Genomic DNA, 21774 nt, shown 5'->3' with positions numbered 1-21774 from the left:
AAACCAAGGAAAGCCAGCACAGAGTTCCTTATTAGAGAAGCGAAATAGATCAACATCTCCTTCCAATATAAAGCAACTCCTTTTGGCAAAAACCACCATCCAATTAAGTGGAAACTGACAACGTTTGTCCTTGTACTGAGACCACAGCCAGTGATATACTGTTCATGCAGAGCCTATATTCTAAATGACTGGGAGGTTTTCAGATGTCTGGACACAAATGTTTCCCACAGCAGAAGGGATGAACGACGCAAGTCAAATTTTAATTGCTGGACATAGAAAGGACATCAGGGGAAAGAAAAGGGCGACTTCTTGATTGCCAATGTAATCCTGGCAGGCAGCTAAAGCTTTGGACAATTCACTCATTTAGGGGTGCAAAATTCTGTTATTCCGTCCATTAACTTCCTACATCTACAGCTTCCTGAACAAGGGTCCTCTGATTCCCTTGCCTGTTCAACCCACTTGGCCTTCCCGGCATCAACAGCACACCACCCCTCATCTCCAGGCACTGTGAGAGTCCTCACTTGCAGCACTTTAGCCATGGCCAACCCCACGTCCACATGCAGCTCCTTCTGAGCCCACTGCCTCCTACTTTCCAGTGCAACTTTTCCTCACTGGATTCTCAGCTTTCAAGCTCCTTGTTGCCCCTTAACTTCTCTCTCTTCTCCCCCATGTTTCAGCAGCCCGACTGGTTTCAACTACAAGTCAGGTGTTAAGTGTTGATGGTCCCTTGCTGTGGAATGCTCTTCCAGCAGATTCGGCAGGACTCCTTGCTGGTAATTTTCTATCATCTCTCCCAGACCCTACTCACTTGCTTATACTTTTCTCCATTGAGTCAGTCTATATATATGAGAATGACAGCAACTGAATGACAGTGTTCAACCCCAAGGGATTTTCACAGCAGCCAACAACTTAAATAATCAAGTCAAACAATGATCGATATTAAAATTCAGAACAGAAACTTATCAGAGGTAATGTAAACACACACGTCTCTTTGGGGAAGGCATTCCATAGACAGGGTGCGCTTCACCCCTACCCTCAAAAACCCACTCTTGGCCACCACCAGCTTCACCTTAGATGGCCAGAGTATCCAAAGGGGGACCTCAGAAGAAGATCTAGAGGTCCAAGTAAGTTCACGTAGAAGCAAGCAGTCTTGTAATACACCAGTAATACACACAGGCAGATAGGCGGGGGAGGAGACATGGTTTCCACCCTCCCTGACTAGTTTCTACCTTCCAAGCCTGACTAGTCTCAGGTCCACAGGCATTAAGTGCCACTACAAGCCGACATAAATTTTCCTGATCGTTTCAATAAGGAATGGACTTGCTCTCAAAACCAAGTTGCAATCACTCTTCTTCAGGAGCTAGGGTAGTTGATTACTCAAACACAAGGTTCAATGTCTGGTATTTCACAAATCATGATTTAAACCACTTTTATTCAGTCTAGTCCAGTCCACATTCTGTGGTCCTCACCTGAACTGTCCTTTACTCCCACAGGTCGAAGCTTGGGGACACCACCCTGGAAGAGGCCACCCTTTGGTGGCAGAGGGGATGCGCCGGAGTTGTAGCCGCCACCGCCCTTGGATTCTGGAAGGAAAAGGCCCCTGGATTATTTATTTAGTTTCTAAAGACATTTCTTTAAATACCACCTCAGGAACATAGGGAACTACCTTATTCTGAGACAGACCGTAGATCCAAGCCACTCAGTTCTGTCTATGCCGCTGGGCAGTGCTTTTCTCCAGGGTTTCAGGCAGGAATTTCCCCCAGCTCTAACTGGAGGTGCCAGGGATTGACCCTGGGGCTTTCTAATTACAGTGGAACCTCCACTTACCACCATAATTCGTTCTGGTGGCCCGTCCTTTAGGCAAAACGGGTCGCTGGTACCGTTGTGTGCATGTGCAGATGGCAGCAGCTGCTTCTGCGCGTGTGCAAACAGCGGAAGCCATTTCTCCGCGTGCACGAATTGCAGCAAACCCGGTATTTACTTCTGGGTTTGCCGCGGTCGCGACTTGGATCGGGCCCAAGTAGAGGCAGTCGTAAGTAGAGGTTCTACTGTACACGAGAGATGCTCTAAAGAGATGCTCTGCTCTGCTCTGCTCTGCTCTACACTGAGCTATGGCTCTTTTCTTCTGGGCTTTACATAGGCAGCCTCCACCATATTCTTTTACTCAAGATGCTGCTTCTCAGCATGTGGGCAAAGAAAAGACCCAGTGGTATTGGAGTCATCTCCTCCTGAAGTGGCAGTATGAAAGCAGAGAAGGTAGTAACTTTACTGCTCAAGATCACATGGGTGTCAGACAGCGGCTGCTGCTTAAAGAGCTAAGCACAAATACATCGTAGGCTGTGCATTTACCTTCACACCAGGATTTAGAGACACCTGTTTCCGAGGATTTAAGTGTGCAGCTGCCAGTTTTATTTTACTGCTAACTGCAACACTTTATTTCAAGCATTTGCACCACTGGGACCTGTGCAGTTTAGGAGGAAGTTTGCTGCCTTCCTTCAGAGAACAAAGAGAGCATATTTTGCAACTACAAACACAGACAGGAGAGTGCTACTTGTGAGCTTCCCAGAGGCATCTGACTGGCCACGGTGGGAATGTTGGATTAGCTAGACCTTTGGTTTGATCCAGCAAGGCTCTTACTCTGGCATACAGAGGGGGACTGTGCAAAAACTCACGCTGCCAAACAAGGAGGCTCCTATGCTTTACGCTGTCAGAGGGAATGATAGCCTCAGTCACAAAACAAAGGGACTGACTGCTGCAGAGCCTTTCCCCCAACAGATCAAGGGAGAGAGCTATTGACAGCTCAGTCCGTAGAGCCTGAGACTCCATCTCAGGTTCGTGGGTTTGAGTCCCACATGGGGCAAAAGAGTTCTGCATTGCAGGGGGTTGGACTAGATGACTCTCGTGATCATTTCCAATTATATGATTCCACGAAGGTATGCAATCCAGACCACCAAGTTCCACAAGCTATGAGTGAGTTCAACACAGAAGGTACCCGCTAAGAAGTGACCCGAGTAGCGCAGTCAGTAATTGCTACTCCTGCGAGGTTCTGCTCAGGAGTAAAGTGGGGGAATGGGGTGGCAGGTTGAGAATGACTCACGGCGTATGCCAGCAAATGCCTCCAGGTAATTCAAGCGAGTGAGCCCAGCCACATGCTGCAGTGCAAGGGGAAGAAGAGTCCTCCCCTTCCGGCCCTTCTGTCTTTCCCCAACTCCTCATACAGCACAAAGCCAGATCAAGCACACAGCGTATCAAACAGACAAACGTAAGCAAAAGCCTCACCCCAAGGGCAATTTTATGGGCCACAGCCCTCTCCCTCCCTACCTGCCTCACCTGATGCCTCTTGTCATAGAGATTCTAAGCCATTTCCTCCCATACCTGCTACTGAATTCTTTTAAGAGTGAATGCTCAACAGAAGGGCTGAGCACCACCTGGAAATTTTTTGGGGGGCGGGAGAGGAGGCCACCGTGAGCTTTCCCAATTAGATAGCAAAGAACTTATTGCAATTGCCCCAGACCCCATGCTTACTCTCAATGATGGGTGCACTCCGGTCATTGACTTGGGTCACCTTTTTCAACTTGGCCCCTTTACAGATGTCTTGCAGCAAGGCTCCCCTCCCTCGCTGCTCATCCCTGCTCAGTTTTGGAGGGTCTGTGTTAGCCTGAAAGGAGAAGATCGGCAACCAGGTTAAGTGGAGAAAGGTAAGCACAGGAGTAGTTCTTGGGTGCCCCTGTGAATGCTTTTCAGTAGGGCTCTTTGCATGTGGACAGCAAGGGCAGGAAGACTACCTACCTGATTGAAAGTTGGGGGCGGGGGTGGTCCAGGGGGAGGGGGAGGAGGTATTGGCATCGTTGCCCCACTCCTTGCCGACTCAGCGTAAAAAGAACTTTTGGTCACTCATAAACCTGCAATGACAGGGGTGAAAGAGAGAACTGTTACAAAGGAGAAACAACAGCAAATGAAATAGCAGGAGGCAGTGATGGAACCTGGTGGGCATTGCTGCAGTTTCATACCCACTTCACTAGCTGTCATGAGACAATGCCATTGAGGTTAAGTATTTTCATGCAAGCTGACTGTAAGGCAGTTAAGAAAATCAACACAACAGAAGCAGGAGCACCACTACATAATAAGTAACACACCAAGAACAGAACGAAAATGCTTTAAAAACGAGGGAAAACGAAGGTAGCTGCAAGCCAGCTTTGAAGCTGCAGACCCAGGAGACACATGTGCAATATAGACCATATTCAAGACAACATAGGGGCACACCTGGAGGACAACATGTAAATCAAAATTATCTGCCTTAACTGAAAAAGTGAAATGCAATTTAAAAATAAAAATGACAACTCAAGTATTCCACACATCCCCACGGATTATCAACAGAGATTATTATTATCATTATTTATTGAATTTATATACCGCCCTATTAGCGTTGTGAGATAAGAATATTCTCCGGAGAATTTTCTCCACAAACTGCTAATTCTAATGTAAGAACTAGTTTTACAACCCACATTTAAAAAATCTAGTAAAGAATAAGTCAAGCTGTGATATTGCCAGTGTAAGTAGTGTAAGTTAGTGGCAGGCTTAATGATTAACGTGAGTCATTCACGTTGAATTTTCAATTTCAAGTTTGGTGCAAAAATATCAAAGAATGTGAATTCAATGCATTGCCCCACTGAATAAAAGTATCTGTAAAGTTTTTGGTTGCCATCTAAACAAGTTTACCCATGAATAAACATGCATATTAACTAATTATATCATTTTCAATGCATTAAAATGAATGTTCTCCTATTTTAAATGAAAATTCTCTAATATTCTCATTAATCGAGAATATTCTCGAGAACTTAACATCACTACGCCCTATACCCAGAGATCTCAGGGCAGTTCACAAGATAAGATTAAGGAAGGGCCTTTTTATATTGTGCTATCATTTAACAATGCTGGCATTCTGAGCTGCTCTCTACCATCTTTTGCATAAGCCACGGAACTAGCCAACAAAATGGAAGGATAAAGGAAAAGAGTGGCAGGTAGAAGTCAAGTGTGCTCATACCTCTGTACTATATACAGCATTTTAGCTATGGTACCCAGATTTCTAGTTTTCTCGTTTGTTTATTTGTTTATTTATTTTAAAACCCTTTCTCATACGGAGGTACCATACTTTTTCGTGTATAAGACTATTTTTTTCTTGAAAAATCATACTAAAAAATTGGGGACGTCCTATACATGGATAGTGAATAGGGTGGACATTTGATTGGTTGCTGCGTCTATTAGTGGCTATTGTGCGTGTGATTGGTTGCTGCATCGATGGGTGGTGTTGATTGGCTGACACTGTGGCAATTGGGCGGGCAATCAGCAACTTCTGCTGGCGAGGGGAACAGACGGGAGGTGGATGCTGTGACACGTGCGGGTGAGCAATTTATGGCAACCCCCCCCCCCGAAAAAAGCTCAACAACCCTGTGTAATCTCCCCCCATTTTCTGAAATTTGAGTCCCCAAAAATATGGGGCGTCTTATCCATGGGGGCATCTTATAGACGGAAAACTACAGTAAACAGCCTCCTAAGAAGTGACACTCTGAACATAGGTATACCACAAATTTAATCAGGTTTGAAAGAAACTCATTTAACTGCCACGGTTCCCAACCAAGGAACCACCCAGACAACTATAGTCTTGTGAAGAGACCGAAGATCTCTTAACAACATACTCAACACTCTCCCAAATCGACCGTTCCAACAGTTCTCCGAAGGAAGCCGTGACAATTTAAGTGATATAAAACTAGTTTCGATTTGTAGAGCAGATTGACTCATAATGAAAACCGCCCCCTGGTGAATATATTTCATGAACACAACTATAATAAGTGAGCCTGGAAAATTCCCAGGATCAAAAGCACTTGAAGTCTGGTGAGGGAGGGTGGGGATCAAAGAATTTGACATGTTCATATCCCATAACTGGGAATAAGAATGTGCAAGGATGCTTCTGACACTTCTAAGTGCAGGCCAACCTATACCCTGGGAAAGTGAACAGGAGTTCAGTTTTAATACAGCACCGCGTTAGCTGGCAGTGCTATAGCAGGCTCTGCATAACCTGATTGACAGGCAGAAACATCCGCCACCACGTCACCACAGAAACACTTTGGACGAAGCAGATACAGGAAGAAGGGGTGTGATTCACCCTAGATACACAATGCCGATACCTGTCAGAAGCACAAGCCCAATGACATCAAATTACCAGTCGGAACTATTACAGACAAGCCAGTCTAATGCTAGTGGAATGCACCCGGTTTCAGCACCTGCCCATCCAAGGAAGGGAGTTGCAGCAGCTCGAGGCAAAGCAGAAGAATGGAGTTCTGAGGAAGTCCAACCAAGGAGGAGCTGCCAAGAAAGCTCACTCCCCTGAAACCCTCATGCAAGGCAACCCATAATAGTACTTAAGAGACCGGATACCTTTGCCAAACTCCAGCTCTGCCAGAGGAGGTGTGAAGCTTTTTAAAATGCTGGCTAAAAAGCAAGTCCAAAACTGAATGAAAAAAGCTTGTGAGACCGCAACTCCAGGCATCTCCACCACCACCCTAAGAGCAGGCGAAAGTGGGCATTTCCCAGCCGAAAGGCACGATCCACCAAGAAGGTTTCCCATACGTGAAATTAAAAGAAGCTGCAAGAACATACATCTATTCTGGATATGCTCTAGGGCACCTGCAGTTTCCAATGCTGAAAAAAACTTAGTTTTTAAAGAAATGCTTCTGACCTTCGTGGTTACAGAGATGTGAAAGAGGATGCTTGCATCAGCTATTTCCCCTAAAATATAGATTCCCAAAGTGGTGCCCTTCAGGTGTTGCTGGACGACAACTCTCAACATCACTGATCACTGGCCATGCTGGCAGAGGTTGATAGGAGCTGCAGTCCACTAACACATCTGGAGGGACCCAACTTGCCTATCTCTGGTCTCAAATATCCAGGGAACAGAAAATATTAGGTACCTCCAATTTCAACTTTCATGAGAGGCGCGCAAGCTATGTGGCAGGAAGGAGCATTTCCTCCCAAATAATCATTTTGCTGTCCTTTCCCTAAGTACGGCAATGACAAACACAGAACTGTAGAGCAGCCTTTCTCAACCTGTGGGTCCCCAGATGATGGGAGTTGTAGTCCAATAACACCTGGGAACCCACAGGTTGAGAACCGCTGCTGTAGAGGAACAGAGAATTAAATGCACTAGAGGGGAAAGCACAATGCAACATAGCACCTCGCGGCAAGCAATCCAAGTTTGCAAAGATGGTCTCACAGGCTACCCTTAAACAGCTCTTGCAAATAAAGTCATTAAAATCACCAGCCTACTGGATGTTTTGCCCGCCTGTTTGCCTCCACACAACCTTGGCTAGTCACTTGTGGTCCCCCCCAAAAAGAAGGGGGGGGAGGAAGAAGTGTTTCATTCAGGTTTTCCTACTTGGTCTTCTAAGGAAGATTCCTGCTCGCTACAATCTGTCTAGTGGTTACCTGCCAACCTTCCTTAAACTGTGACAGGCTGTCTAGAAGTCATCACTGGAAATCTCAGCTCTGCCTGGTAAGACAGCGGCAGTTGACAAGAGATGGCACAGCCAAGCATCCCAAACTCTGGCAAAGTGACTGAGCCTTCGAAGAGATCAACCTGGAGAAGTGCTGCCACCATGTTTCACACCATTAATGAAATGGAAACACTCTCCCTATTGTTAGGTAAATGCTTCTTGTTTTTTGGACTAGTGATATTTTGTTTGACCTGTAAGTCGGTCTCCCTTAAAGCTGGCTGGACGATACTCAACAAGAATATACACGCTTCTATTCCACTGCTTATTTTCCTTCTTCCCGTCCCCACTTGTTTGCAAATCGGGCGCCTCTACCTTTTATTGTTTAGAACAGGCTAGATATTAGAACTGCAACCCGATTAAACAAATGTCAATTCATTGTCAGACGTCTTTGCCCCAACCAGCTGTTGTTGAAAGTATTTCATGCTACCAGCATCTATGCATCCTCTGCCGCGTTACTTGTGGTCAACGTCTACAAGTTTACGGGTGCCCAAAGGGCAGGCAGTCTAACCTAACCTGCAGCTGTCCTCAGAGAACTTCTTTTCTCTGCCTGGAATATCAGATCCCCTTATTTACTCAGATCTCCAATTTAGGAATAAAAATGCTAAATACTAACATATTCAGTATGAAAGCAATCAAATCAGAGAAATGTACACCCAAGGCTAGATATTTGCCACCACTCAGTCATGCCTTTTTTTAAAAAAAAAAAAAAAGTTCATAGCATTGTACAATGGAAGTACTAAAAGATCCTCACAACTACTTGAAAGGGAATAAAATTGGATGGAAAATAAAACTTACCTAAAATAGGAGCTTTCAATCAAGAAGTCACAGAACACAATTTAGTTTGTTTCATCTACTGAAGCTCTGCCTCTCCGATTCCATTCCTGTTCCGACTCTCATCCCAGTGTGCAGTCACACTTGGGTTTACAAGCATGCAAAGACGCAATGCCCATGATGTGACTACAATGTTATGGGGGCGGTGTGATGGTTTCAAAGCATGGTCACCTGAGGAGGATGGGAAGTGACTGGTCCAAAGGCAGCAAGCACTCAATTAATCACACAGTCTCTGGGAATGCATGTGCTGCAAGACATGTAAGCTGGCAAAGTTAGCCGAAGCTATGCCTAGCATGAAAAACCCTTGATTGACTGATGGGAGTTTGTCCCATTGGTTCACTTGCTGTATATAGTAGAACACTTACTTTTTTTCTAAGCAAAACACTGAATCAAGCACCTGTGGAGCAACTTGCCTGAGTCTCCTCTGCTTTTTGCTCGTGAAAATTTGGTGATTAAACTGTGCACATGATTACTGGGGTGGAGGGGAAGGATCTGAATTTAGAGGGGAAGGATTTAGAATTTACAAAAAGCACCAAGTGAAGTCGCGTATATTTGATACACCATTGAAAAGCTATACAAACACTCCATTCTGCCCCTTTTGTGACATTTTCATGTCACTTCCGCGTTTGGCGTGATGCGCATGTGCGCAATTGCACACATAATGAACATGCGTAAATGCCTGTATCACAATGTGATGGTCAGCCTTGAAGGTGCCAAAGATGACCCCCAAGGTACTATGTCACCATGTTGAAGCTTACTAGTGACTTGTGCTGGAATTTTTATTTTTTATTTTAATTTTGCTGTAGCACTGCTACTGTGGGAATAGAAGTGATTTAATCATAACAGATGCCCTGGCTCATTAACTTCCCAGAAACACAGTGAGCCAGATATAATCACCCTCATTATTGCAAAAACAAGATGCTGTTTTCTCTCTGCCCAGCATTTACGATATTGACAATTACTTTCCTAACAATGGTCGCCTTTTGCGTGCCTCATATGCCCTAAACGGAACCAAGCAAACATGTTTACTCCCACAATGCAACTTTCTGTGAATGGCAGCAGCGAGAGAGTGATAAATGCAGCAAAACTGTACAGTATTGGTGAAACGCCTCCTCTCTCTTCTAGCTATTAATAGCTAGTAGCAACATGGGGACAGTGATCTCTCAGACATGGGGAGCAGGCTTTAACCCAGGGGTCGGCAAGGTTTACCTCGCCTGGGCTGGTTCACTCCAGCAGAGATCCCTCCGTGGGCTGGATCATGTGGGGCCACAATTTTCGCCGTCTGCGTAGACACGATTTTCGGCGTCTGAGCATGCGCAGACGCAATTTCCGGCACCGCAGAAGTGAGTCCCCACGCCACGCTAGTTTAGTGCAGTGCATGGGGACTTGCCGAGCGGGCGGCTCGGTTCAGGGGCGACTCAGGAGCTGGTTAAACGACCCCCGTGGGGCGCTTGTTTGCCCATGGGCCTTAGGTTGCCTACCCCTGCTTTGACCTCTTCCTAGAGCTCACTATTTACCCAAGCACTCCCTATTCTCCAAACTGCTAACACCTGTTAACAATGCTAACTGTGGTCTAAAAGCACAGGGTGAGACTTCCCATAAAGGCACCCGGCTAAGGGACTGGGCCAGCAGATTATGCCTTTCCTATACTTTACCAAGTTCAGCCAAGAGCATCCTCTGAATGTCACTTAAAACAACACATTTGGACAGCAATGACATGCCAAGAGCCAGTCCACTGACAGTCCTCAATTACAGAACTTCCCCCCTCAGGAGCTGGTGTTGCATGGGGACTAAGGGACTGAACTATGTGCCATGATGTCCCCAAACAAAATTCTACATCTACCATGAGCTCACCAAGTCCTTTCTCTCTGCCTCAGTCACCAGGCTGCAAAATGGCAACAGCAACAGAAATTTTGCTTTAACCCCAGCTGCATACCCTCTCGTAGCCTATATTTGAAGTGACTTATGAAATCCAAGTATAAGCATGGAACTGTTACAAATATATTCTACTGTGTCATTTGTGAAACTCATCTCTGTATTCCACAAAGAGACAATAGCTTTGATGGAAGCACCAGTCATAAAACTTACAATATTCAGAAGTTTGGGTAACCAAGAACCTAAAGAAACTATTTCTGGCCAACTTCACCCTGATGGCAGAAAAAAATTAAAAGTGATTTTAGAAGGTGGATCTCCTTTAATCTTTCCATACTGGGAAAAATTGCTTCCATTAAAAAAAAATGTCTTGTCTGCCTAAGTTATTATCTCTTTTCAATTTTTCAGCCCAAATTTGGCCATTGAAATATCAGGATCTAAAAAGGCTTGGGTGAATAAATCCAATCTGTATGAAACAGGCAAAACAGGTGGTTGGGAAACACCAAAAATTAACCTGTATTATGAAGCCAATGAGTTAAGGCAGGCTACATCCCTAATAACTAGCGATACATGGAAGGCATGGGTTCAAATGGAAGAAACACACAATATGGAAATTTCAAGAGATGCTATTCTTTCAATGGGCATGCAAATACAGGATGAAAATGCCCCCCCCCCTTTTAATAAGATCAGGCTTCAGTATTGTTATGGCTGGGGTAGGGGAAAGGTTTATATCATTTAAATGAATTTTACTTGAAACTCTGAGCCACTTGGAGGAAGGGTGTTGCAGGAGAAACTTGGAACCCTGGGATGTAATTGGCTGGTGTTGAAACAAACCACCTCTTTTATATCACAACAAGAAATAAAGGCTCAAGCTGCCCTCACTCTCAAAGATTTTGAACAGCTTGTACTTTCAAGTGTTGTTTGTTAACATGAGAGGATGGACATCTAAACGATACAGAACATTTGTGTCTCGTGACCTAAAAGAGTGTTGGGAAAGTGACCTAGGAGATGCCGCAAATGACTCCGATTGCAGGGGGAATTTGCAATAATTCTGTAAGGGCTGAAAGAGCTATGCTCAAAATAGTATGGGGGGGGGCATTATACCACCGTAAGATTACCTCATATAGTAAAAACATCTTCTGCAAAATGTTGGCAATGTGGTCAGCATAATGGAATGTATTTCTACCTTTGATGAGAATGTCCTCAGGGGAATTTACCAAACTGCTGCTCCACACCAGGTACAAACACAGGTACCCTAGAGAGGAAGACTACATCCTTATGAATCACATGCCACTCCTGAGCCCTCCAGTCTGTCCAGCTTGTCTATCCATGCCTTGGTAATTCATGCCAGGATCAAGTGCTAGATAGAAGCAGGCATGCCCTGGGCTCTGCTCCTGGTCAGGGAACAGGAGCCACTGGAGATTTCATATGCCCCCATCTCCTGGACCAAGCTGATCCCATATATAAACTCCATTGCTTTCTTTTTTTCTTCTGTTCCTTTTTCCTTTAACGTTGAGAAGCTTTGGCCTGGGTCTTATCTTTTTGTCATCTGTACATTGCTTAGAAAATGTTATGTTCTTTATTAGCTGCTGCTGCTCATAATAATAATAATAATAATACAGTTGTATCTTGGAAGTCGAACAGCCTAGTTGTCGAACGTTTTGGCTCCCAAACGATCAAAACCCGGAAGTGACAGTTCTGCTTTGCGAACGTTCTTTTGGAAGCTGAACGTCTGACGGGGCCTCAGTGGTTTCCGATTGGCTGCAGGAACTTCCTGCAGCCAATCAGAAGCCGCGCTTTAGTTTCCGAACTTTTTGGAAGTCGAACGGACTTCCGGAACAGATTCCGTTCAACTTCCAAGGTACGGCTGTAATGATGGGATTTAGCAGCAACATCTGTTGATAGGGTAACTCAAGGGGGTGGGGGAGGTAGTGGAAAGCGGGCAACTTTTATGTCTCTGATCTCCCTTTCCCTGGAATGGCTTGTCTGCCCCCCACTGCCATATCTGCTCCTGCCGTATCTCAAATATTTGAACAGGGTACACATCCCTCCTCCCCAGGTACCAATCCTGTAGTCCAGGCACATGCTAACCATTCTTTGAAGAACACTGCAGCTACAACAAGGCCAGAAAACAGTGGTGGTAATGTAATTAGGGCATATGCAAACCAGTAAAAGGAGCAGCATTAATAAGGTGAAGTACAATTATCAAAATCAACACACATTATAGTACTTTAACATATCACTGACCTTCTCCCCCAAAGCCTGTATTGTGGAGAGTGTTAAGAATGCTATCTGAATGGACAGTTGAGGCAAATTTCTTACAACTGCATAATAAGAGCAGCGAAAACACTTAGAAGACATGAATAGGTCATAGCAGTCTTCCTATTAACCTCCTGCCCAGGGCGAGTAACTGACTGCATCCTTACCTGAAACTGCCTTGTAACATCTAGGGACAAGTGTGGGGGCCATCTGGCATTTCTTAAAAACACACCATTTTACTTTATTTTTTGGAAGGCTGACCTACAGACCTGGAATGCTAGAAACATGTGGGAGATGGGCCTTCCAAGCCGGAAGACAAAACCAGCCCATGATGGAAGTGCTGTAGGAGACAAACTAAGGTGGCAGGGCCCAAGAGAAAGCTCTCACATTGATCTGAACACGCCAAGTAGGGCACCGCCGTGGCTTAAATTGAATCAGCTTGCGACACAAAGGGATGATTGGATTGGCAACATTGCCACGGGCTGGGAGAGGCGCCGCATGAACAGACACGGCTTCTCAAGCATGGCCTGAGAAAGGTTAAATGGGGACTTTGGGATGCAGGTGCCAAAACCCACAGCATCTTGCAAGGAACACCCTAAACCAAATATTGAGGGGAAAGGGGGAACACTTCAAGGAAGTAGCACTTGCTTCCTCCACCCACTCCAAATTTAGTGCTATTTGTTGCCTAGTCTCCTTTTACACAAAATGTTAGGGCAGCAACAAAACGGAGCAAACAAGCTGGCTCGCTCACTTCTAATATTTTTGCTCATTCACACCGTTTCCGTATTTTACATTAAGACTCTTTCCAAGATCTACAAAGAATCTGCAGAATAGGACAGACTTTTCAAACATTAGTTATACACGGCATTTCCCACACTACCTTTGGCAGGAATATAAACGGTGCTAGATACTTCTGCATGGATTACGATGTGCACAGACTTTCTGCTTAAGCATTCTTTATACGCAGGAATGTATTCCTCACAAGGCTGCTTGTGTTCAGTCAAGCAAGGCCTTCCTCCATTTGGTTTTCTGAAGAAGAAGATGCTATCGCTTCTTCTCTATCGTGGACCCTGAAAAGGGGCAGAGCAGACCTATCTTTTTATACTCTGACAACATTTAAATAACTGTTCCAAGGTACAAGGACATGTTCTTCAAACAACAATCCATGCTCCCGCTTCCCTCCTTTATTCATTCAGTAGAATGGACAGCAGTATCTTGTGTGCGGTGTATGGGCGTGCGTCACATTTTTTATGCTCTCCTAAGGGAAAAGATCCCTGAAAATATAAAAACAGAATAGCAAGCAAAGAGCTAGGCTAAAAAATTTGCTTGTTTTCTATTTCCAGGGAGTGGGTGTTGTTTCACACAGGGGGAAGCATTAAAAAAAATGTTATCCCCACCAGCATTCTGAAGTGGAAAAGTTCACCTTACTCTGCCACATTTGTTGACCCAATCTCAGAAAGCGCACTTTGCAGACTGTATATTTCAGAACGTAAGGAGAGGAGAAAAGGTTGAATACTCGGTCATAAAAGCTCCGCACCTGTGAAAAGCCAGCACACGAAGGAGAAGGTGTCCAACCTTAACTGTGAAGGTACATACTTTTTGATGTCAGAGAATAAACATACAGTCCCTAGCAGCATTCCCAAGTCCTAGGAGGAGTATACAGTGGGGTTTTTTTCCTGAAATGAGCAGGAATTAAGCTACATTAGCAGTTGTTAAACTGAAATCATTCAAGTAATGACTCCTTCTCCCACAATTACAGGGAAGAAATGCAATCAGTCAATGCTCTTCATACTCATTATTATAAGAACTAAATCTATCCTTAAAATAAAGGATGCAAGCCAAATGTACACACTTCAGTGGATCAATTTACTCAATTTATTCTGATGTCATCAGTATATAGTCAAACACAGGGGAAAATGCAACATCCACTTCATAATCCTCAAGAAGGAGATTGATTAAAACTTGAGAAAGCGCCAAAGGAATCAAAATGCTCTAAATAACATTAACCTATCAAGCCACACAATTTACTTGAGAAGAGCACTTATACGGCCTTGTGGCCCATCCTTCCGCCTTAAACCTGACATACCATAGGTGTGTGGTGACCTTGAATCACTCTTTCACAACCTGTGAATTCATTTCCCTCACACACAGCTACTCAGTGATCCAAACCCATCAACATAATCCCAGACTAGACTGTTACATAGACTGCCCTCAGTCTCAGGCATTAGCCCAAAATTACCATCGCTCTTAAGGATTTTGTCTACCAATATGAGGCAGAACTATGATTACAACCCCACAAAAAACCCTTTGACACTTTTTGTCTGATACCAAAAATTCATAGGCCAGGGGTTGCGAAAATCAGCGCTATAAAGGAGGGTAACATTCGGAAATTCCTAAGAAGAATCATAACGACCACCATACATACTGAATCATGACATGCCTAGATGGCCATGTGAATGGATTTCAGGCAATCATGATCATTCCACACAGAACAGCTCATCCCACCATGGAACTGTTGTGCTTAATCCTCATGCACAGCCACCATTACCGGTACATTCGTGGATAAATGAGCATACACATCACTACACTATGCAAACTTGTTACAGTTGACATACAACAGTGCTTCCTGAAAAGTTACCATCCGCCTCACCTAATATGCCTCAATATATTAATGACTTATTTCTAATTTAGATTCATGGTAAGGAGCTGCTCAAGAGGTTTCATCAGGATTTTCACCTTCTCCAGCTCCACCGTTTACTTGAGCTTTACCTAACAGCAACATATTATTTTCTAGGCACCACAGCTATTTTAAAAGAAAGCCACCTAGAAATCACCTTACACTCTAAGCCGACTGTTCCCTATGCATACCTTTACATAAATGACTATTATCCACAATGCAAAAAGCCCCTTCTATATCCAATGATGCAGGCTCCAGCGCATGAAACATTATGTAGTAAGAGATGGAAAGTACCACAGGAGTCTTATTTGAGGGCTAGTTTTTTGTTGGTATAATCAGTGCTAGTTCTGGCTCAATGTAGTAGTTAGCAAGCTTTCTACATCTCTGTAAATCACTTCCACACTGCCCTGTCTGCCACCATTCCCCCAAGAAACCTTGCACATTGCAGAGGATTGAAAGCTGTTCAAGGCAGATCCTCAGTCCACGATAGCGCTTCCCAGGCTTGTTGGACTTCATTATAGGAGAGCGCCTGGAACACACCCAATGCTCACCTGCAGATGTTTATTAAGGGATAATCAGCAGTGGTTGGTAAGCTGCCTTTTGGGGAAGCCTGTCTGCTAGTCTTGATTTACTCTTTGAGGAATCTCTGCTATAAGCTTCCAAGGAAACCCAGGGCTCCCCAGAACATAATTTGAAAGTCACTGGTTTAGTGAGAATATTGTTTCGTTGGTTTCACTTGATTTCGTGTCAAGTACCATTATCCGCCCTGAGCCATTACAAGGGGGAAGGTGTACAGCAAGCTGTACAATTTGAAGAGGTGGATTGGTGTAATATTTTACAGGTACCTCATGCAAAGCTAACATCCCTCAGGCATTCATAAGTTACAGTTCTGCTGTATGCACACTTAATACAGCAAACAACACAAGCTTATTTAATGCAGTACTTTGGGGTGGATAATTCCACAGAAACAGCTATATTTTTTTGCAGAATTTCCCCCCCTAAAAATGAACTATTTTATAAATCCAATTAGTAACGTTTTGAATGGATACAGTGAGTTGTATTGAACTAAGTTCTGGGTGAGATTAGCGCCAGTAAAATTAATGAACCAGTCACATACATTAACTTCAATGGGTCTACTCTGAGCAGCACTAGCACTGAATATCATCCAATACCAGTCAAAATGGTATTTAATAAACTTTTTCTCCAGGAAGCACATTTATATGCCTATATAATTTAGCTATCTCCAAGAACATCATCAATATTCCCATATTGCATATAGCGGAAACAGAGACTTATACAGGGGACATGGATGGCGCTGGGGTCTAAACCACTGAGCCTCTTGGGCTTGCTGATCAGAAGGTTGGCAGTTTGAATTCACACAACAGAGTGAGCTCCCGTTGCTCTGTCCCAGCTTTTGCCAACCTACCTAGCAGTTCAAAAGCACGTCAGTGCAAGTAGATAAATAGGTACCGCTGCGACAGGAAGGTAAACAGTGTTTCCGTGTGCTCTGGTTTCTGTCACAGTGTTCCGTTGCACCAGAAGTGGTTTAGTCATGCTGGCTACATGACCCGGAAAGCTGTCTGTGGACAAACGCCGGCTCCCTCAGCATGAAAGCAAGATGAGCACCACAACCCCATAGTCACCTTTGACTGGACTTCACCATCCAGGTGTCCTTTACCTTTACCTTTTATCATAGGGGAAACAGAGACTGTGAGTGGCATGCCAAAAGTCAGGGGTCCTTAAAACCAGGGTGGGGAAACCTTTGGCCTTCCAGATGTTGCTGCACTACAACTCCCATCATCCCTGGTCGCTGGCCATACTATAAGGTGAACAGCATCTAGAAGGCCACAAATTTATTGACCCCTGCTTTAAAAATTACTGGAGTCAATCTGCTTTTCCATAAGTGGCTTCTGCATCAATGAGGTAATGTTGAAATGACCCTATCCAATGGATCCTTCCCACAGTATTTCTTATTATTATTATCCTGCCTTTTCCCCAGGTACCTTACATATAAAACAGAATAAAACATAGAAAATAGGGACATTAAAAGTAATTAAACACTTACAGAATTGAAACACAACAAAAAGATATATTTGAAAATATAGCTAACAAGAAGAAGAAGAGGAAGAAAACAAAACATCACAGCACGAGCGTTTTTTTCCAGTCAGTTCCTAAAGACCTGTTGGAATAATTGGCCTCCCTTCTCAATGTTGTATCAATTACACTGGACAGAACCCCACAATCAAGTTTAATCACCTTGAGGCCTATCTCTTGCTCCACTCTTCTGCCTACTATAATCAGAAACAAGGAGGACTAGCATCTCTATACAACTGCAGATTTTGGAAGATGGGAAATGGAAGGGCCAAGGACAAGACTACAGGCAGAGAAAGCAGCATGTAGTTACTGCTCAGAAAAGAAACACATACATCATTCCAGAACTGGCACCAATATTTATTTTATTTATTGGATTTACATCCCAGGACAGCTGACGCAGTAATGGCAAAACATTTTTAAAATCTAAAAGCAGTTTAAAAACATTCTTTAAAAGTTAAAAACATTCACAATCGGTGATCAGGGTTGTCAGCAACAGTTTCCTTCTGTCATCAAATGCTTTGGTAAACAGAATTTTTTAAAAATTTATCGTGAACATCAATAATGAGAGAGAACACACCTCACTAAGGAGGGCATTCCAGGGTCTGAAAAGGCCCTGTCACCAGTCAGGCCAGCACAAGAACAAAGAGCAATACTCTGGCAGGCAGGTGCTAGAATCAAACCCAAAATTGGGACCAAACTAGATTATCCAGGTGGGCAGAACAGGGAACATGGAGTCTTCCTGATGCTTTTCATAGCTACAGCTCCCATCCTCCCCAACTACAGACCATGTTGACTGGGGCTAATGGGAATTAGAGAGTCCAACAACGTCTAGAAAGCACTGGATTCCCCATCTCTGCAGTAGAGCCTTCTCATGTTTAGAGGGTATCCTGTACCAAAAGTAATCCCTAACAGATAACTGTGCAATCTGTCTTGTTTTATAAAACTTCAAAGAAGGTTCCACACATTTTGGAATGACAGTTACCCATCACAGGCATGCAAATAGCAACACATTTAAGAGGGCAAGACATGCAAACCAGGAGTGCCATGCAATGTTGACCGCAACATGAACAAGTTACATTGCAGTCTTAAAATGCACAATGCTTTGCAAAGCCAAGGACCATATCCAATTTAGAATACAGTGGTACCTCGGGTTACAGACGCTTCAGGTTACAGACTCCGCTAACCCAGAATTAGTACCTCGGGTTAAGAACTTTGCTTCAGGATGAGAACAAAAATCGTGCAGCAGCGGCGCGGCAGCAGCGGGAGGCCCCATTAGCTAAAGTGGTGCTTCAGGTTAAGAAAGGACCTCCAGAACAAATTAAGTACTTAACCCGAGGTACCACTGTATAGGGAAGCTGAAAAATTATAAATTGCCCAAATCCATCATTTTACTCCAGCAGGCCGTCATAGAACCGAAGCAGAACAGATCCCCAGTGAGCAAGGACTGCAATGAAGGAGGAATCTAATGGAAAGAGAAAGCTCTATGGGGAAAAGGTATATGCAAACAAAAACTGAGCATTGAGAAAGATGTATGCCAGCACGCTGTCTTAATACATAATCCCACCCCACTTAACTTGCAGGTATTTCTGCACTCTCCACTTCCAAGTATGTTGAGAGTTTTGAGAACCACACATTTAGCGAACAAATACTACAGTTAGACAAGCACTGATAACATTCTAAGAAAAGCAACTGAGGAAGGGAACTCCACCTGCAGAAAGGTGAGTGCACAGTTCCTTGAACTAAAGTTATTCACTGACAACACATACCTCCGAAGGAGGAACGAAAAGGAGACCACACCCAGCATATGCCCAAAAGGCCATTTACAGCAAAGGGAAAGACAACATATAATCCGGAAGAGGCCATGGTTTGGAAGAGAGCAAAAAGGAATAGAGGACTTTGGGAATTAAGCAGATGCAGTTTGCCTGTAAGCATGTCAGATTCCAAGCGCATTCAGCTCATATTCAGAGGACATACTAAAACTCCCTCAATCTTTGTGTGCATCTAAGTTTCGAGTACCTCATTTGGAGCTTAAGAACAAAATATTATGGGTGACACTCCAAAGAAACTCATATCCCTCCTCGTCACCAGTTCTTGTTGTGTCTGACCCTCAACATCCAGCAACTTAGAAGAATAAGGAAGAAAAAGGGCAGTTTCCTCAGTGCCACACCCTCAATCACCCTCTGAATAACCTAGCCCCCTTCCACAGATACTTCTCCATGCCACCATTTCAGCAGCAAAGTATATCATGTATAGCCCTCACAAAATTCACAGCAGCTTATGTAAACCTCCCTCCCTCCTGACAGTTTGTCACCTGCTCCTATTTTATTTACCCTCAATGTATCACCCAGATACATAAACCACCACATATTTATCTGCTTCACCTGTTCAGCTTAGGTCTAAATCCTCAATCACCCGCAGACAAAAACCTCTGGCGCTGCAACACACCCCTTCCCCGGAAAGCACCTGCTCAACACCAACTACAATATTTCAAACCGGGCTAACCAAGCCCCGCAATGCTCTTGACCCACCTCTCCCATAAATTCTCGCATGCGTAACCCTCCCAATATCCTCAGCCTGTACACACACCAAGGGTCTCTCCCCCCGCCCGAACTCCTCTTTAGCAACCCCTGGCTTGAAATAACCCCAGTACCTAAAGCGGCGACACTGGGGGAAAATAAAATTTAAATACAATTTACCAATCTCTCCTCCTCCTCTTCCTCCTTCCAGGCCCCTTTCTTTATACTAAATTTCTCCTGGTCAACGAATCAAAGTATCCTCTCACCTTTGCTCACCCCAGAAACCCTTCTTCTTCCCCCTCACCTCCCCCAGCGCCCAGGGGCTCCTACCAAATCGCCCACCCCCTTCAACAACAGGCCAATGGGGCCCACCCCTCTTCTCCCCCCTGTTCCCAGTCCCTCCTGCTGGGCTTCCTCCTCCCGCCATCCCTTTGGCCCCTCACCGCCGAGCCCTCTCTCTCCACCCCGCCCCTGCTCGCCCACTCCCCAGCCCCGTGACCTCCGCAGGAACACGGGTCAAATGTCAAAGCGCAGCCCGCCCGCCCGCCCGCCCACCCAACCAAACCAAAGGGTTCTCAAGGAGGCCACGTATCCCACACCCAACCAGCCGCCCCCCGTTGTAGATTTCGCAGCCCTCTTCGCTTACCCACAAGCTCCTCTGCCTCTCTGGTCTTCTCTCTCTCTTTCTCGCTCTGCTCCGGGGCCTGCAACCCGGAAACAGCCGTGTGCCCGCCCGGCGGCCACGCAAAATGGCGTCGAAGAGCACTCCCCGGGGCCAACGCGCACGCGCAACGTGGCCCCGCCTTTTCCCGTTTGGGGTAGGTGGGAGGAAGTGAGGCTGGGTGGGTGGATCGCCATATTAAGAAGGTCCAAGAGGCCTGAGAAGAATCGGTGCCGCGCTCGGCCATGTTGGGAAGGGCACTGGAAACACGAAATCACAAGAGTCGCAACTTTCAGGCTCGTAATTCCAGCGCCCGTGAAGGGGATTTCTCTCCACGCCGCCCCAATATCTCTTCAGGCCGTTTGTTTGCTTCGCCCAGCAAAGGAGGATAGCGGCAGGTTTAGGCTGAGGATAACTTTTGAGTTTGCAAGAGCTGTGCAATGCACGACGTAGCCCACCGTTTTTAACTGTAGAGGGATGGATGTTGGACGGGGTTTTGCGGCAATTCTGGATTGTTTTCCACTTTGCAGGTTGAAAGCCCTTGCAGGATTAGGCAGGGAAGGTAGCTCACGACAACCCTGCAATGTAGTCCGGAGGCGTTGTGTAAATTAGAAACATCTAACCACATCGAAGTAGCCACGCCGCTGTACAACAAGAATCATGAAATCTTAGGGATCTCAAAGATCGCCCGGTCCGACCTGCTGGCAAACGGAGGATAACGTCCCCGAAAAGCGGCTATGCAGCCCCTAAAAGGTGCCTTATATTTTGTATAATACAGCGGGTGTTATACTGCCCATTACTTGGTGCCTAGAGACTTTCTGAAGTCTTCATCTGTAGCCTGTAAATTACAGTAAATCTCGACTGCACATGGGATGTGTGTGTGTTTTGCCGCCCTCCAGTGCATATCTGCAGAATGAAGCCTCCTTTTTTCCACATAGTAGCAGCTGGGCTAGCTCAGTCGGCGAAGCATGAAACTCTTGATCTCAAGGCTTGTGGGTTGGGCAAAAGATTCCTGCATTGCTGGGGGTGGGACTAAATGACCCTCAAGTCCCCACCAACTCCACAATTCTATGCATTTGTCTATGCAATCTGTTGATAACAGATTGTAGAATAAGCATCATCATGATTACTGAAACAATGAAAGACGGGCTGTTGAATGAATGAATGAATGCAGCAGACTGGTCTTGGCATGAGAATAGGGGTGTTGCTAGCATGCCCCGTTTGCATCTGTGAAATGCTGGAGGACAGAGGCCATGATTAAAAGCCCATAGTTGCAAGCAGGAGGAGGATTCCCTGTTGTGCGGGGGTTGTTCT

The 21774-nt window shown here is 45.0% G+C and overlaps 1 protein-coding gene across 5 annotated transcripts in view; it reads right to left on the bottom strand.

Moving 5' to 3' along the window:
- WIPF2 (WAS/WASL interacting protein family member 2) overlaps positions 1–20576 on the bottom strand; it is a 30818-nt gene extending 10242 nt beyond the window's left edge. Inside the window, exons 1-5 of one of the 5 annotated variants that reach the window (XM_083583276.1) lie at positions 20446–20563; positions 13393–13582; positions 3790–3902; positions 3526–3658; positions 1470–1583 (exon numbers count right to left, since the gene is read on the bottom strand). In XM_083583276.1, coding sequence (XP_083439402.1) covers positions 1470–1583; positions 3526–3658; positions 3790–3846 — 304 coding nt within the window. In that variant the 5' untranslated portion in view covers positions 3847–3902; positions 13393–13582; positions 20446–20563. Of the gene's footprint in view, positions 1–1469; positions 1584–3525; positions 3659–3789; positions 3903–8345; positions 9508–12500; positions 13319–13392; positions 13583–19049; positions 19834–20445 lie in introns of those variants that run through there. The other 4 variants (XM_083583274.1, XM_083583277.1, XM_083583278.1 and 1 more) reach the window with 4 other exon arrangements.
- Between the last annotated feature and the right edge of the window lie 1198 nt (positions 20577–21774).

Source organism: Podarcis filfolensis (genome assembly GCF_964270895.1).
Source record: "Podarcis filfolensis genome assembly, chromosome: 13".
Classification (NCBI taxonomy): Eukaryota; Metazoa; Chordata; class Lepidosauria; order Squamata; family Lacertidae; genus Podarcis; species Podarcis filfolensis.
Note: the sequence above shows the minus strand (reverse complement) of the source record. Positions and strands in the feature narration are given on the sequence as shown.